Consider the following 19,880-nt stretch of genomic DNA (forward strand, 5'->3'; position numbering starts at 1 on the left):
GCAGCAGCCCCCACATACTGATACTGAGAATTATATCCAGGAAAGGAACAAGACAGTCAGTACTGTGCAGCAGCCTCCACATACCGATACTGAGAATTATATCCAGGAAAGGAACCAGACAGTCAGTACTGTGCAGCAGCCTCCACATACCGATACTGAGAATTATATCCAGGCTCCGCAGCCTCCACATACCGATACTGAGAATTATATCCAGGCTCCGCAGCCTTCACATACCGATACTGAGAATTATATCCAGGCTCCGCAGCCTCCAAATACTGATACTGAGAATTATATCCAGGAAAGGAACAAGACAGTCAGTACTGTACAGCAGCCTCCATATACCGATACTGAGAATTATATCCAGGAAAGGAACAAGACAGTCAGTACTGTGCAGCAGCCTCCACATACCGATACTGAGAATTATATCCAGGAAAGGAACAAGACAGTCAGTACTGTACAGCAGCCTCCACATACCGATACTGAGAATTATATCCAGGAAAGGAACAAGACAGTCAGTACTGTGCAGCAGCCTCCACATACCGATACTGAGAATTATATCCAGGAAAGGAACAAGACAGTCAGTACTGTGCAGCAGCCCCCACATACCGATACTGAGAATTATATCCAGGAAAGGAACAAGACAGTCAGTACTGTGCAGCAGCCTCCACATACCGATACTGAGAATTATATCCAGGAAAGGAACCAGACAGTCAGTACTGTGCAGCAGCCTCCACATACCGATACTGAGAATTATATCCAGGAAAGGAACAAGACAGTCAGTACTGTGCAGCAGCCCCCACATACTGATACTGAGAATTATATCCAGGAAAGGAACAAGACAGTCAGTACTGTGCAGCAGCCTCCACATACCGATACTGAGAATTATATCCAGGAAAGGAACCAGACAGTCAGTACTGTGCAGCAGCCTCCACATACCGATACTGAGAATTATATCCAGGCTCCGCAGCCTCCACATACGATACTGAGAATTATATCCAGGCTCCGCAGCCTCCACATACCTATACTGAGAATTATATCCAGGCTCCGCAGCCTCCACATACCGATACTGAGAATTATATCCAGGCTCCGCAGCCTCCACATACCGATACTAAGAATTATATCCAGGAAAGGAACAAGACAGTCAGTACTGTACAGCAGCCTCCATATACCGATACTGAGAATTATATCCAGGAAAGGAACAAGACAGTCAGTACTGTGCAGCAGCCTCCACATACCGATACTGAGAATTATATCCAGGAAAGGAACAAGACAGTCAGTACTGTACAGCAGCCTCCATATACCGATACTGAGAATTATATCCAGGAAAGGAACAAGACAGTCAGTACTGTGCAGCAGCCTCCACATACCGATACTGAGAATTATATCCAGGAAAGGAACAAGACAGTCAGTACTGTGCAGCAGCCTCCACATACCGATACTGAGAATTATATCCAGGAAAGGAACAAGAAAGCCAGTACTGTGCAGCAGCCTCCACATACCGATACTGAGAATTATATCCAGGAAAGGAACAAGACAGTCAGTACTGTGCAGCAGCCTCCACATACCGATACTGAGAATTATATCCAGGAAAGGAACAAGACAGTCAGTACTGTGCAGCAGCCTCCACATACCGATACTGAGAATTATATCCAGGAAAGGAACAAGACAGTCAGTACTGTGCAGCAGCCTCCACATACCGATACTGAGAATTATATCCAGGAAAGGAACAAGACAGTCAGTACTGTGCAGCAGCCTCCACATACCGATACTGAGAATTATATCCAGGAAAGGAACAAGACAGTCAGTACTGTGCAGCAGCCTCCACATACCGATACTGAGAATTATATCCAGGAAAGGAACAAGACAGTCAGTACTGTGCAGCAGCCTCCACATACCGATACTGAGAATTATATCCATGCTCCGCAGCCTCCACATACCGATACTGAGAATTATATCCAGGAAAGGAACAAGACAGTCAGTACTGTGCAGCAGCCTCCACATACCGATACTGAGAATTATATCCAGGAAAGGAACAAGACAGTCAGTACTGTGCAGCAGCCCCCACATACCGATACTGAGAATTATATCCAGGAAAGGAACAAGACAGTCAGTACTGTGCAGCAGCCTCCACATACCGATACTGAGAATTATATCCAGGAAAGGAACAAGACAGTCAGTACTGTGCAGCAGCCTCCACATACCGATACTGAGACTTATATCCAGGAAAGGACCAAGACAGTCAGTACTGTGCAGCAGCCTCCACATACCGATACTGAGAATTATATCCAGGAAAGGAACAAGACAGTCAGTACTGTGCAGCAGCCTCCACATACCGATACTGAGAATTATATCCAGGAAAGGACCAAGACAGTCAGTACTGTGCAGCAGCCTCCACATACCGATACTGAGAATTATATCCAGGAAAGGAACAAGACAGTCAGTACTGTACAGCAGCCTCCATATACCGATACTGAGAATTATATCCAGGAAAGGAACAAGACAGTCAGTACTGTGCAGCAGCCTCCACATACCGATACTGAGAATTATATCCAGGAAAGGAACAAGACAGTCAGTACTGTACAGCAGCCTCCATATACCGATACTGAGAATTATATCCAGGAAAGGAACAAGACAGTCAGTACTGTGCAGCAACCTCCACATACCGATACTGAGAATTATATCCAGGAAAGGAACAAGACAGTCAGTACTGTGCAGCAGCCTCCACATACCGATACTGAGAATTATATCCAGGAAAGGAACAAGACAGTCAGTACTGTGCAGCAGCCTCCACATACCGATACTGAGAATTATATCCAGGAAAGGAACAAGACAGTCAGTACTGTGCAGCAGCCTCCACATACCGATACTGAGAATTATATCCAGGAAAGGAACAAGACAGTCAGTACTGTGCAGCAGCCTCCACATACCGATACTGAGAATTATATCCAGGAAAGGAACAAGACAGTCAGTACTGTGCAGCAGCCTCCACATACCGATACTGAGAATTATATCCAGGAAAGGAACAAGACAGTCAGTACTGTGCAGCAGCCTCCACATACCGATACTGAGAATTATATCCAGGAAAGGAACAAGACAGTCAGTACTGTGCAGCAGCCTCCACATACCGATACTGAGAATTATATCCAGGAAAGGAACAAGACAGTCAGTACTGTGCAGCAGCCTCCACATACCGATACTGAGAATTATATCCATGCTCCGCAGCCTCCACATACCGATACTGAGAATTATATCCAGGAAAGGAACAAGACAGTCAGTACTGTGCAGCAGCCTCCACATACCGATACTGAGAATTATATCCAGGAAAGGAACAAGACAGTCAGTACTGTGCAGCAGCCCCCACATACCGATACTGAGAATTATATCCAGGAAATGACCAAGACAGTCAGTACTGTGCAGCAGCCTCCACATACCGATACTGAGAATTATATCCAGGAAAGGAACAAGACAGTCAGTACTGTGCAGCAGCCTCCACATACCGATACTGAGAATTATATCCAGGAAAGGACCAAGACAGTCAGTACTGTGCAGCAGCCTCCACATACCGATACTGAGAATTATATCCAGGAAAGGAACAAGACAGTCAGTACTGTGCAGCAGCCTCCACATACCGATACTGAGAATTATATCCAGGCTCCGCAGCCTCCACATACCGATACTGAGAATTATATCCAGGCTCCGCAGCCTCCACATACCGATACTGAGAGTCAGCACACAGAACAATAGAAGTAGCAGCTGTCTATGCTGTGAGGTAGTTTTATTTTATATTAGGGGTGTGCACCGGCCACTTTCCGTGTTTTGGGTTCTGGGTTTTGTGTTTTGGATCTGTATTTTTTTTTAAAAAAAGCATAAAAACAGCTAAAATCACTGAATTTGTATGTTTTTCTGCTCCTATGCTATTATTACCCTCAATAACCTTAATTTCCACTCATTTCCAGTCTATTCTGAACACCTCACACCTCACAATAGTGTTTTTATGGCCAAAAGGTTGCACCGAGGTAGCTGGATGACTATGCTAAGCGACACGAGTGGGCGGCACAAACACGTGACCCATCTAGGAGTGACACTGCAGTGGCAGACAGGATGGCAGTTTGAAAAACTAGGCCCCAAACTGTACATAATGCAAACAAAAAAAAGAGGTGCAAGATGGAATTGTCCTTGGGCCCTCCCACCCACCCTTATGTTGTATAAACAGGACATGCACACTTTAACAAAACAATCATTTCAGCGCCAGGGTCTGCCACACAACTGTGGCTGAAATGATTGGTTCGGTTGGGCCCCCACAAAACAAGCTGGCAATTAATGTGTCCCTGCACAAACTGGCTCTACGGAGGCAAGATGTCATCCTCATCCTCCTCATCCACCGATTCCTCACCCTCTTCAGTGTGTACATCCTCATCCTCACAAAGTATTAACTCGTCCCCACTTGAATCCACCACCACAGGTCCCTCTGTACCTTCTGGAGGCTGGTCTCCCTGGAAGAGCTGATAATTCATTTTGATGAACATCATCTTCTCCACATTCTGTGGAAGGAACCTCCTACGCCTTTCGCTGACAAGGTTCCCGGCTGCACTAAACACTCTTTCAGAGTACACACTGGAGGGGGGGCAACTCAGGTAAAATAGAGCCAGTTTGTACAGGGACCTCCAAATTGCCTCTTTTTCCTGCCAGTACAGGTATGGACTGTCTGACATGCCTACTTGGATGCTGTCACCGATGTAATCCTCCACCATTCTGTCAATGGTGACAGTATCATATGCAGTGACAGTAGACATGTCAGAAATTGTTGCCAGGTCCTTCAGTCCGGACCAGATATCCAAACTTGGTCCTGCCTGCCCTGCATCACCGCCAGCGGGTTGCTTAGGATACCTAAGTTTTTTCCTGGCAGCCCCAGTTGCGGGAGAAACTGAAGAAGGAGCCGTTGACGTGTCACGTTCCGCTTCAGCTGACAGTGTGTTCACCAGCAGGTCTTTGCACCTCTGCAGGCTTGTGTCGGCCGGAAAGAGAGACACCACATAGGCTTTAAACCTAGGATCAAGCACGGTGGCCAAAATGTAGTGGTCTGATTTCAACAGATTGACCACCCTGGAATCCTGGCAAAGCGAATGAAGGGCTTCATCCACAAGTCCCACATGCCGAGCGGAATCGCTCCATCTTAGCTCCTCCTTCACTTTCTCTAGCTGCTTCTGCAAAAGCCTGATGAGGGGAATGACCTGACTCAAGCTGGCTGTGTCTGAACTGACTTCACGTGTGGCAAGTTCGAAGGGCGGGAGAACCTTGCACAACACGGAAATCATTCTCCACTGCGCTTGAGTCAGGTGCATACCCCCTCCTTTGCCTATGTCATAGGTGGATGTATTGGCTTGTATGGCCTTTTGCTGCTCCTCCATCCTCTGAAGCATATAGAGGGTTGAGTTCCACCGCGTCACAACCTCTTGCTTCAGGTGATGGCGGGGCAGGTTCAAGAGTGTTTGCTGGCGCTCCAGTCTTCGGCACGCAGTCGCTGAATGGCGAAAGTGGCCAGAAATTATTCGGGCCACCCAAAGCGTCTCCTGCACGCCCCTGTCGCTTTTCAGAAAATTCTGCACCACCAAGTTTATTGTGTGAGCAAAACATGGGACGTGCTGGAATTTGCCCAGATGTAATGCCCGCACAATATTGGTGGCGTTGTCAGATATCACAAATCCCCAGGAGAGTCTAAGTGGGGTAAGCCACTGGGCAATGATTTCCCTCAGTTTCTCTAAGAGGTTGTCGGCGGTGTGCCTCTTACTGAAACCGGTGATACACAGCGTAGCCTGCCTTGTAACGAGCTGGCGTTTCAGAGATGCTGCTACTGGTGACGCTGCTGCTGTTGCTGCGTAAGGTGATACATCTACCCAGTGGGCTGTCACAGTCATATAGTCCTTAGTCTGCCCTGTTCCACTTGTCCACATGTCCGTGGTTAAGTGGACATTGTGTACAACGGCATTTTTCAGGACACTGAGGACACTTTTTCTGAAGTTTCTGTACAGTCTCGGTATCGCCTGCCTAGTGAAGTGGAATCTAGATGGGATTTGGAACCGGGGACACACTACCTCCATCAATTGTCTAAATCCCACTGCACTAATGGCGGATACCGGACGCACGTCTAACACCAACATAGCAGTCAAGGCCTCAGTTATACGTTTTGCTTCAGGATGACTGCTGTTGTACTTCATCCTCCTCGCTAAGGACTGTTGGAGGGTCAATTGTTTAGTAAAAGTAGTGGTGTTCCTACTTCCTCTCTGGGATGATGAACGACTCCCAGCAGCAGCAACAGCAGCAGCGGCAGCAGTAGGCGTAGCAATGCAGGATCCTCCGGAGGAATCCCGGATAGGAGAGTCAGTCATGCCAGAGACATGGCCTGCAGGACAACTTCCGATCCTGACTAAGGAGGAAATTGACGAGGAGGGAGTTGACGGTGTGGTTTGCAGGCGCTTGGATACAACAGGACAACGGGATTTAGGTGTCCCTGGACTGCTTACGGTCTTAGCCAAAGTTTCTGAACTTGACAGTAACTTTTTATGAACGCGCTGCAGGTGCCGTATAAGGGAGGATGTTCCTAGGTGGTTGACGTCCCTACCCCTACTTATTTCACCTTTACATATGGTACATATGGCAAGACAGTTGTTGTCCGGATTTGGATAGAAATATTGCCAGACCAAAGAGGTGGAATGTTTGGTCTTCTGCCCAGGCATGACCGTGATGGGCTTTTTCATCCCACGGACAACAACTGTCTCCCCCGGAGCCTGATTTAAACAAACCACATCACCATCAGAATCCTCCTCGCCAACTTCCTCCTCAGCGCCAGCTACACCAGTATCCTCATCCTGTTGTACTTCAACAGTGACATCTTCAATTTGCATATCAGCAAGTGGACTGTGGGTGTTCCTTTCAGCACTTGCAGGGGGCGTGCAAATGGTGGAAAGAGCCACCTCTTCCCGTCCAGTGCTGGGAAGGTCAGGCATCGCAACCACCACCACACTTGGACTCTCCTTGGGGATTTGTGATATCTTCTTAGAAAGCACAGTTCTTCGCTGTGCTTTTGCCAGCTTAACTCTTTTGATTTTTTTAGTGGGAGGAGGGCTTCCATCGTCATGTGAAGCTGAACCACTAGTCATGAACATACTAGGGATCGACCTTAGCCGTTCCTTGCCACTCCGTGTCGTAAATGGCATATTGGCAAGTTTACGTTTCTCTTCAGCTGATTTAAATGTCTTTTTCAAGGTCATTTTCCTGAACTTTGCCATTTGGGATTGTATGTGCCCTCTACTATGACATTGGGCATCGGCCTTGGCAGACGACGTTGATGGCATGTTATCGTCTATGTCATGACTAGTGGCAGCAGCTTCAGCACTAGGAGGAAGTGGTTCTTGATCTTTCTCTATTTTATTTTTTTTGGTTTGGACTGGAGTGTACTTTGGGGGTTACAGCACCCTTTAACGGTCAAGCCAGCCGGCCCTTTACTTATGACACAGGCGCACGCTTGGCACTACTTTGTTGATGCACGTGCGGCTACTGCGCACACAATTCACAAAGACAGAAAATAATTTTTTTTTTGGTTTGGACTGGAGTGTACTTTCGGGGGTTACAGCACCCTTTAACGGTAAAGCCAGCCGGCCCTTTACTTATGACACAGGCGCACGCTTGGCACTACTTTGTTGATGCACGTGCGGCTACTGCGCACACAATTCACAAACAGAAAATAATTTTTTTTTTGGTTTGGACTGGAGTGTACTTTGGGGGTTACAGCACCCTTTAACGGTCAAGCCAGCCGGCCCTTTACTTATGACACAGGCGCACGCTTGGCTCTACTTTGTTGATGCACGTGCGGGTACTGCGCACACAATTCACAAACACAGAAAATAATTTTTTTTTGGTTTGGACTGGAGTGTACTTTCGGGGGTTACAGCACCCTTTAACGGTCAAGCCAGCCGGCCCTTTTCATATGACACAGGCGCCCGCTTGGCACTACTTTGTTGATGCACGTGCGGCTACTGCGCACACAATTCACAAACACAGAAAATAATTTTTTTTTTGGTTTGGACTGGAGTGTACTTTGGGGGTTACAGCACCCTTTAACGGTCAAGCCAGCCGGCCCTTTACTTATGACACAGGCGCACGCTTGGCTCTACTTTGTTGATGCACGTGCGGCTACTGCGCACACAATTCACAAACAGAAAATAATTTTTTTTTTGGTTTGGACTGGAGTGTACTTTGGGGGTTACAGCACCCTTTAACGGTCAAGCCAGCCGGCCCTTTACTTATGACACAGGCGCACGCTTGGCTCTACTTTGTTGATGCACGTGCGGCTACTGCGCACACGATTCACAAACACAGAAAATAATTTTTTTTTGGTTTGGACTGGAGTGTACTTTCGGGGGTTACAGCACCCTTTAACGGTCAAGCCAGCCGGCCCTTTTCATATGACACAGGCGCACGCTTGGCACTACTTTGTTGATGCACGTGCGGCTACTGCGCACACAATTCACAAACACAGAAAATAATTTTTTTTTTGGTTTGGACTGGAGTGTACTTTGGGGGTTACAGCACCCTTTAACGGTCAAGCCAGCCGGCCCTTTACTTATGACACAGACGCACGCTTGGCACTACTTTGTTGATGCACGTGCGGCTACTGCGCACACGATTCACAAACACAGAAAATAATTTTTTTTTGGTTTGGACTGGAGTGTACTTTCGGGGGTTACAGCACCCTTTAACGGTCAAGCCAGCCGGCCCTTTACTTATGACACAGGCGCACGCTTGGCACTACTTTGTTGATGCACATGCGGCTACTGCGCACACAATTCACAAACACAGAAAATATATTATTTTTTTAGCACTTGGGGGGAGCACCCCTGATGGACAGAGCACCCCCTGGACAACACTACAGCACCCCTTTAGGACTGGGACACTGCACAGGACTTTGGAGTGGACACAGCCCCTATGGAGAACTGACTGCACAACACAGTCCAGCCAGGCCCTATGGACTTTGAAGTAGTGGACACAGCCCCTATGGGTAATAACAGACAGATATATAGGTAGGAAGGTAGTGGTAGAATATAAAGATGTTTTCTCCATTCAGCCGTAATAAAGATAAAACCTAAACAGATACTGTTTATTCTGCTCTATTGTTTAACTCCCACTGTAATACTAACACACCACCTATAATAACCGACTGTACCACTGTACTACTAACACACCACCTATAATACCCACCGACTGTAACACTGTACTACTAACATACCACCTATAATACCCACCGACTGTAACACTGTACTACTAACATACCACCTATAATACCCACCGACTGTAACATTCTACTACTAACACACCACCTATAATACCCCCTACTGTAACACTGTACTCCTAACACACCACCTCTTATACCCACCGACTGTAACACTGTACTATACTAACATACCACCTATAATACCCCCCTACTGTATCACTGTACTACTAACACGCCACCTATAATAGCCACCGACTGTAACACTATACTACTAACACACCACCTATAATACCCGACTGTAACACTGTACTACTAACACACCACCTATAATACCTTCCGACTGTAACACTGTGCTACTAACACACCACCTATAATACCCACCAACTGTAAAACTGTACTATACTAACACACCACCTATAATACCCCCTACTGTAACACTGTACTACTAACACACCACCTATAATACCCACTGACTGTAACACTGTACTACTAACAAACCACCTATAATACCCCCCGACTGTAACACTGTACTACTAACACACCACCCATAATAACCAACTGTAACACTGTACTACTAACACACCACCTATAATACCCACGGACTGTAACACTGTACTACTAACACACCACCCATAAAAACCGACTGTAACACTGTACTACTAACACATCACCTATAATACCCCCCCACTGTAACACTGTACTACTAACACACCACCTATAATACCCACCGACTGTAACACTATACTACTAACACACCACCTATAATACCCGACTGTAACACTGTACTACTAACACACCACCTATAATACCCACCGACTGTAACACTGTACTACTAACACACCACCTATAATACACACCGACTGTAACACTGTACTACTAACACACCACCCATAATAACCGACTGTAACACTGTACTACTAAAACATCACCTATAATACCCACCGACTGTAACTCTGTACTACTAACACACCAAGTATAATACCCCCCGACTGTAACACTGTACTACTAACACACCACCTATAATACCCACCGACTGTAACACTGTACTACTAACACACCACCCATAATAACCGACTGTAACACTGTACTACTAACACACCACCTATAATACCCACCCACTGTAACACTGTACTACTAACACACCACCTATAATACCCACCGACTGTAACATTCTACTACTAACACACCACCTATAATACCCCCTACTGTAACACTGTACTCCTAACACACCACCTCTTATACCCACCGACTAACACTGTACTACTAACACAAAACCTCTAATACCCACCGACTGTAACACTGTACTATACTAACATACCACCTATAATACCCCCCTACTGTATCACTGTACTACTAACACGCCACCTATAATACCCCCCTACTGTAACACTATACTACTAACACACCACCTATAATACCCGACTGTAACACTGTACTACTAACACACCACCTATAATACCCACCGACTGTAATACTGTACTACTAACTCACCACCCATAATAACCGACTGTAACACTGTACTAGTAACACATCACCTATAATACCCCCCCACTGTAACACTGTACTACTAACACAATACCTATAATAGCCACCGACTGTAACACTATACTACTAACACACCACCTATAATACCCGACTGTAACACTGTACTACTAACACACCACCTATAATACCTTCCGACTGTAAAAGTGTACTATACTAACACACCACCTATAATACCCCCTACTGTAACACTGTACTACTAACATACCACCTATAATACCCCCCGACTGTAACACTGTACTACTAACACACCACCTATAATACCCACCGACTGTAACACTGTACTACTAACACACCACCCATAATAACCAACTGTAACACTGTACTACTAAAACATCACCTATAATACCCACCGACTGTAACACTGTACTACTAACACACCACGTATAATACCCCCCGACTGTAACACTGTACTACTAACACACCACCTATAATACCCACCGACTGTAACACTGTACTACTAACACACCACCCATAATAACCGACTGTAACACTGTACTACTAACACACCACCTATAATACCCACCCACTGTAACACTGTACCACTAACACACCACCTATAATACCCACCGACTGCAACATTCTACTACTAACACACCACCTATAATACCCACCGACTGTAACACTATACTACTAACACACCACCTATAATACCCGACTGTAACACTGTACTACTAACACACCACCTATAATACCCACCGACTGTAACACTGTACTACTAAGACACCACCCATAATAACCGACTGTAACACTGTACTACTAACACATCACCTATAATACCCCCCCACTGTAACACTGTACTACTAACACACCACCTATAATGCCCACCGACTGTAACACTATACTACTAACACACCACCTGTAATACCCGACAGTAACACTGTACTACTAACACACCACCTATAATACCCCCCTACTGTAACACTGTACTTCTAACACACCACCCATAATCACCGACTGTAACACTGTACTACTAACACACCACCTATAATACCCACCGACTGTAACACTGTACTATACTAACACACCACCTATAATACCCACCGACTGTAACACTGTACTATACTAACACACCACGTATAATACCCCCTACTGTAACACTGTACTACTAACACACCACCTATAATACCCACCGACTGTAACACTGTACTACTAACATACCACCTATAATACCCCCCGACTGTAACACTGTACTACTAACACACCACCTATAATAACCGGCTGTAACACTGTACTACTAACACATCACCTATAATACCCACCGACTGTAACACTGTACTACTAACACACCACGTATAATACCCCCCAACTGTAACACTGTACTACTAAGACACCACCTATAATACCCACCGACTGTAACACTGTACTACTAACACACCACCCATAATAACCGACTGTAACACTGTACTACTAACACACCACCTATAATACCCACCCACTGTAACACTGTACTACTAACACACCACCTATAATACCCACCGACTGTAACACTGTACTATACTAACACACCACCTATAATACCCACCGACTGTAACACTGTACTATACTAACACACCACGTATAATACCCCCTACTGTAACACTGTACTACTAACACACCACCTATAATACCCCCCGACTGTAACACTGTACTACTAACACACCACCTATAATAACCCCCAACTGTAACACTGTACTACTAACACACCACCTATAATAACCCCCAACTGTAACACTGTACTACTAACATACCACCTATAATACCCTCCGACTGTAACACTGTACTACTAACACACCACCTATAATAACCGACTGTAACACTGTACTATACTAACACACCACCTATAATACCCACCAACTGTAACACTGTACTACTAACACACCACCTATAATACCCCCCGACTGTAACACTGTACTACTAACACACCACCTATAATAACCCCCAACTGTAACACTGTACTACTAACATACCACCTATAATACCCTCCGACTGTAACACTGTACTACTAACACACCACCTATAATAACCGACTGTAACACTGTACTATACTAACACACCACGTATAATACCCCCTACTGTAACACTGTACTACTAACACACCACCTATAATACCCACTGACTGTAACACTGTACTACTAACATACCACCTATAATACCCCCCGACTGTAACACTGTACTACTAACACACCACCTATAATAACCGACTGTAACACTGTACTACTAACACACCACCTATAATACCCCCCGACTGTAACACTGTACTACTAACACACCACCTATAATACCCCCCGACTGTAACACTGTACTACTAACACACCACCTATAATACCCACCGACTGTAACATTGTACTACTAACACACCACCTATGATACTAATGCTGCCAGCTATGGGGCTTGGAGTAATTCGCATTTGCCACGGTCTGTCTACATATGTGCATGATACGGGGACCCAGCAGTGCCTGGAAGGCTTTGTTGAAGCCAGGAAGGCACCGCCGGGTCTCCTTTGCCGGCAATAGGGAGCGCTTTGCTCTCGCCATCTAAAACATGCCAAGAGCGTTGCATGACAAACAGCGGTGATCTTGGATTATCGCTGTTTGTAAAATCCATAAGTGCACCACGTGATGCGGAAGTAGCGGCGCGTGGAACGCATCAGGTGATGCTGGAACGCAATCACTTCCGCATCACGATAGAAGTCACGTGGGACGCCATAGGGAGCACGCTGGTCCTCAGCACCAAAGAACTAATAGACAGCTCCAAGACCTATGTAAGTAATTGTTAAGAGAAAAACTAAGGCGGTCCCTGGTCCCCTATATATAGCTGGTCACTGCAGCATCACTTCACACCTTGATAAAGACCCAGATAGTGGTTGAAACGCGTTGGTGATTATATTGGACGCATACCCAGACGGGGAAGGTAACGCTCTATAGGGGGAGCATAATAATACCCCTATATGTGTTAGTGTACCTTTCTCAAAAGGTCATATTCGGTACGCTTCCATTTTTATGTTTCTAAGTATATTCCTAATAAAGTGTAAAAGATTTTATGCTATGGTGGCTACCTCTCTTTGTGTTTTCCATGGACATATACCATAAGAAGTCTGCACAAAAGAAGAGCCGCATCTAAAAGAGGAATAGAACTGAAAATGTATTGGAATGGTGAATCTGTATACAAAACAGAAAAACTTTTGCTAACGGCGCTAACAATAATATACTGTAAATTTATGTGTGTGCAGCAAATAAAACAAAGGGGATTTTGTCATGATTTGATCAAAGCATTTAAGCCTGCAGCCCAGCATCAAGGGACCCCATTTTTCTGCAGGTCCCTAACACTAGCATATATGCCCAGCACATCATTACATTGCAGTTACCCTGCGGTACGCAGGGTAAGATAGGCATATATGCTAGTGGTATATTACAGCCACCCTTGTGGATGAATTGAATGGTGAAATCATCACGTCGTTTAGACATAGAAATTATAAGGATTGTCTCTAAAACACAGCGGTTAAAATAACCAAGGTGGATCTATGGAGTAGTGACATCATGACGGGTTTGAAATAGAATTATTGTGGACATATTAATTGTAACTTATTTAGAAGTTCTCCTGAATCCCATTAGGAGCGCACTGAAACTTTCTTGTTTTTCTCTGTATACTGTTATTAGGGTGATCAAGTGATAATCACCATTGGTTTGAGTGTTGCCCTATTTAATGTGGATCGCTTTTCTTTAAATTGCCTTTTTGTATCAGCTCTAAGTCTAAGGGACATAGGACTCAGGGGCATTTCTAGAGAGGAGGGGGCCTGTGTTCCCCGCACACCCTGCACCCATTATAGATACGCCCCTGATAACGCCGCAGATAGGACGGCTGTCCATGTGTCTGATCGCACAATTATTGACCGGGTCAAATGGATCCTTAAAACATGACCTGTTTGGCAGAGATCAGTAAGTGACTGAAATACCGGAAGGAAAGGAATAATTGGATTATGTCATTGATCACAGGATACAGGATCCGGGGGTAGAACCTGTTTCCCGCCAGCAATAATCCTGCCTGTACCTCAGAATTCACTACAGGAAAGCTCAGAGGAAAATTGTCTTGAAATAAATAGGTAAGTGGCCACATGCATGATATGTATGTTCTGTCATGTCAGTCACGTGTTATAGCACTTTACACAATGTCACACATGTAATCATCAGACACCAGGCAAACAACATATGGACATAATTGCCTACTTTTGAAAAAGCATTTCAGGGAGATTGTGAAAGCAGCACCTATGAGCGCGGCGGTAAAGTGGGCGTGTCCTGCTACATCTGAGGGGCGTGTCATAACATTGATTTACATCCACATGTAAATGAGCCCCAAAGCAGTTAGTAAGATCTACTTGTTGATGGAAACACACTGATACTTCTCAGCAAATACATGTAGCCATAGGGATCATTGTGCCTTATAACCAATGCAGGGAAATTATACTAATGATCCCATTTGAATGTATATATCTCTGTTTTTTCTTTTATATAACAGTGTCTTAATGGGGGTAAGGTGAAATGAGGGAGATTGGCAGACTCTTCAGGGAGACAGGGAGACTGATGATAAGTCAGGGAGTCTCCCTGACAATGAGGGAGAGTTGGCACGTATGCATATGGATGCTGGCGGCCATAATTGTGTGGCTCATTGGGAATACTTGTGACGGCGAAAGGTTTATCTTGTATAATGGTTTCCAGTGTCAGTATAACTAAGATATACATTGGTTTATTGCTTCAAACCTTTAACAACCTTGTCTAGCTTACTTAACTTAAACTTATGGGGGGTATCCACTTAGCGATTTAAACAAGTGATTGCACGATAATGATGTCGTTATCGTGCAATCGCGTGCATGCATCGTGCATGTTTTGGACGGAAGCGATCCGTGATGCGCGTGCCCTTGGGTCACTTCCGACATCGCCCGTACATGCAGGTAAACCTGACGATCTCGTCAGGTTTTGCATGTGGGGGGATGAGGGATCTGCCGGGACTGAACGAATGAACGCACATCACTAGCTATACAAACGATGGCACGATTGCAATGTCGCAATCGTGCTCTCGTTTGTATATCGCTAAGTGGATACCCCCCATAATAAATAACGACACAGACAACAAGAGCTTGGCTAAAAGGTCACAGCTTTTATTTATAATTAATTACCCTAACCAGGGTGGCAAAGAGACGCTGCAGACTCAGTTCTAGCTTTTACATCGCTCCAATACTCGGGGAACAACTGACACGTCCCCCCTCTAAACGCACTAATGCTGCGCGGGTCCCACTTCCCTGCTGGGCCAATCCGAGACGCTTCCGTACAAAAGCGCCCGGGTCCCCTCGTGCGGAGCAGGACAAATTCGCCAGGTTCATCGAGGGCAAGTGCCCCAACAACGTAACTTACGCCACATAAAGCCACTGAGCTGCAGCGTACCCCCACCTGCTCCTTGGCTGGATTCTTTTGGGCTGCCCTGCGCCTCAACTTATATTAGTAATAATACGTCCAAGTCATAACTTATATATATATATCTCTCAATAGGCAGCCACTTTCACACCCTAAGCTCTGCATAAAATGCCCCCGCTGTCGCTGCGCCAATAGCTGCCCCGATGTGAAGGAAATGAATACTAGAAGCTAAAAGCATAGAATCGACCCCAACCAAAACTTTGACCAAAACAGCAGAGAACTGAAATGCGGTACGCAGGGTAAGATTGGCCTGTACACCGCCCATGCGCTCTAACTGAAATGCGGTACGCAGGGTAAGATTGGCCTGTACACCGCCCATGCGCTCTGACTGAAATGCGGTACGCAGGGTAAGATTGGCCTGTACACCGCCCATGCGCTCTAACTGAAATGCGGTACGCAAGGTAAGATTGGCCTGTACACCGCCCATGCGCTCTAACTGAAATGCGGTACGCAGGGTAAGATTGGCCTGTACACCGCCCATGCGCTCTAACTGAAATGCGGTACGCAAGGTAAGATTGGCCTGTACACCGCCCATGCGCTCTGACTGAAATGCGGTACGCAGGGTAAGATTGGCCTGTACACCGCCCATGCGCTCTAACTGAAATGCGGTACGCAGGGTAAGATTGGCCTGTACACCGCCCATGCGCTCTGACTGAAATGCGGTACGCAGGGTAAGATTGGCCTGTACACCGCCCATGCGCTCTGACTGAAATGCGGTACGCAGGGTAAGATTGGCATGTACACCGCCCATGCGCTCTGACTGAAATGCGGTACGCAGGGTAAGATTGGCCTGTACACCGCCCATGCGCTCTGACTGAAATGCGGTACGCAGGGTAAGATTGGCCTGTACACCGCCCATGCGCTCTAACTGAAATGCGGTACGCAGGGTAAGATTGGCCTGTACACCGCCCATGCGCTCTAACTGAAATGCGGTACGCAGGGTAAGATTGGCCTGTACACCGCCCATGCGCTCTGACTGAAATGCGGTACGCAGGGTAAGATTGGCCTGTACACCGCCCATGCGCTCTGACTGAAATGCGGTACGCAGGGTAAGATTGGCATGTACACCGCCCATGCGCTCTAACTGAAATGCGGTACACAGGGTAAGATTGGCCTGTACACCGCCCATGCGCTCTAACTGAAATGCGGTACGCAGGGTAAGATTGGCCTGTACACCGCCCATGCGCTCTAACTGAAATGCGGTACGCAGGGTAACATTGGCATGTACACCGCCCTTGTGCTCAACTAGCAGGACGCCACATATATAATGCACCGCAAGGCGTACCGGATAAACCTCAGGATGTTGATAAAAATAAACTATCCACCCCCATCTGTTTGGTCCCAACTGCCCACCGAAACTACCCAGCCCCACTGATGTCCTGAAACAATATCTTTAAACAAAAACCCTGACGATGAAGACGTCTTACTGACAGCCACCCCCTCTACCAAACTAAATGCTCCGAAACTTACAGCCGAGAAGTTCAAATGAAAAAGAGAGGCCTAACACCCGTCAGAAGCTGCCTGACCCGTAACCACAAGCAAAGTCATCAAAACTGCTCATTACAGGGCCGCAAGGAGGCGCCGCGAGAAGGGAACCCCTTCACCCAACATGTAATAAATGACTGGGATGTTCATAAATACCTTTTAGATTCAATAGAATGTGATCTCTGCTAGCGCAGCCACCAGTAGCTTTGGACCCACCCTGCTGCGAATGGTTCCAAACAAAGAAGTAACATAAATACCAGCAAAATATTGAAAAACTAACCCTCCATAGATGGCTGGGCACCATAAACTCACCAAAATTGCCAGGCAGGCGCTTACGTGTGGAGTATCCTTGGCACAAGAGACCGCAGCGCAATATTGCATGTTCGAAACTAATATTCGATACCTAAGCTCACAAAACGAAATGACAAAGCAAACGCAGAGAGCGTCGGTAGTTGATGGCATGAGCTAAACCCAATTCTGTTGCACTAGAAATTAATTAATCCACCAACTCGGTCGCACTGACCAGATTTATACGGGCACGAAAATAGGGAAACGGCTCCAACAGCAACAAATTATTCCTAAAACCTGCATCATACCAAACCTGGGGCCAATGACAAGCGCAGAAAAATCCATAACCTACTATCGCAACTATCTCGATCTACAGCCAAACAGGATACCTAACCGTCCATCATGTCATGTGCAACTGGAACACCCAAAACACGGAAAAAAGGTGCCAGCGCAGAAAAAAGGGGATCCGAACAGACGCCACTCCTTCCTGCACCTATGACGAGAAATCAGATTAGATGATGTGCTACACCGACCTGATCAGTGCCGGCGTCAACCAGCCAATGTAAATAAAAGGATTTCTAAAAATAAGTGCTGAAAAAACACACCGCCCGAAGGCGAACATTTATCTGCTAATTCACCAAAACTGCGAAGTAAAACCAAAGAACTGGTCAAAATGTAGAAACTGCTCTGAGGAACCTCGGGGATGGCATAATGAACGGAACTACACAATGCATAGGATACCACCATGTATAGGATGAATGCTGCACTAACCGAAACTCACCCGCAACCTGCGTGGGAACCACCCCACCGGAGAGATACATAGATACTGCAGGGGGACAAGGAAAAGCACCGCCATCTACCCCAGGAAAAATCCTCTGCCCCAAACCTTGGCCGGCAAACATCAGTAATAAATCCCGACAGAATGCAAACTGCGGGGTGTCCTGTCAAGGAGAGGCTATACCAACGTCCAACGAAAACGAATAAAAAACCCTAGAACCACAACAAAATTCTACCTACCAAGTTAGCTATAACCACAGAGAAAAAGCAGCAAAACAAAATGGCGACTGAGCCTTAACTAACTCCCTTGGAGCTAACCCCTAAGTCGGGAGCTAAACCCCCCCCTTTAATGTTGGCAGTCCTAATCCAGGAGCTCAACTCCACAGGTGAGGGCAAACACCAGCCCGACCTCCGGGGGCATCGGGGATCATAACTGGTGAAACATCTTCCCCCCCGCCGCCTCCTGAACCATGCTTACCCATATTTATAAGAGGGTATGCGGGGGCAGCCCCGTGACCAAAGGGGGTAGACGCTGCTGTGACACCTATAAACAAAACTAAACAGCTTTTATTCCCAAAAGGCATAACCACCCTACCGTCATGGTTCCGCCCGCATTGGGCATAAATTCACCCCATGCCAAAGTTCTGGACCAGACAAACATGTAAATCACAAAAACAGATATATTAATAAAACTGCCCATGTTCCGCAATCCGCTCACGAAATATCCCCTGGCAAAGCTGAGCATGCCCTACAACCAAACTATTATATTCACAAAAATTGCGACACTCACCTATGTAGCCTTATTCCACCCTATGACATCCCATAATGAGCGAGAAAATGCAGCAAATTTTACTTCTGCGGATCCTTATTCGCTGAAACGCAAAGCGCACAGAAAACACTGAATTCACACAATGTATAGTATCCTTGTTTCCTAACCCCTATAGCCTGCGTCATCAGCCTCCCTGGAATTATCGCCTAATTATCGTCTAACCGCTGCGCAACCCTAAACAAAAAAAATCACAAACCAAAAAATGGCAGCTGCTCAATCAATCTGGTAGTACTTTTTTCAGGTG

General features: G+C 46.1%; 1 protein-coding gene across 1 annotated transcript in view; it reads left to right on the top strand.

The window, feature by feature from the left end:
• Positions 1–19,880, top strand: part of LOC148537624 (inositol 1,4,5-triphosphate receptor associated 1-like) — a gene marked incomplete at its 3' end in the record, with an annotated part of 186,260 nt that overhangs the window by 30,302 nt on the left and 136,078 nt on the right. Inside the window, exon 2 of the mRNA XM_088460517.1 lies at positions 14,785–14,891. Within this exon, the coding sequence (XP_088316643.1) occupies positions 14,785–14,891 (107 nt within the window). The remainder of the gene's footprint in view (positions 1–14,784; positions 14,892–19,880) is intronic.

The sequence above is a fragment of the Taudactylus pleione genome, unplaced genomic scaffold (assembly GCF_031769625.1).
Source record: "Taudactylus pleione unplaced genomic scaffold, aTauple2 ptg000047l, whole genome shotgun sequence".
Classification (NCBI taxonomy): domain Eukaryota; kingdom Metazoa; phylum Chordata; class Amphibia; order Anura; family Myobatrachidae; genus Taudactylus; species Taudactylus pleione.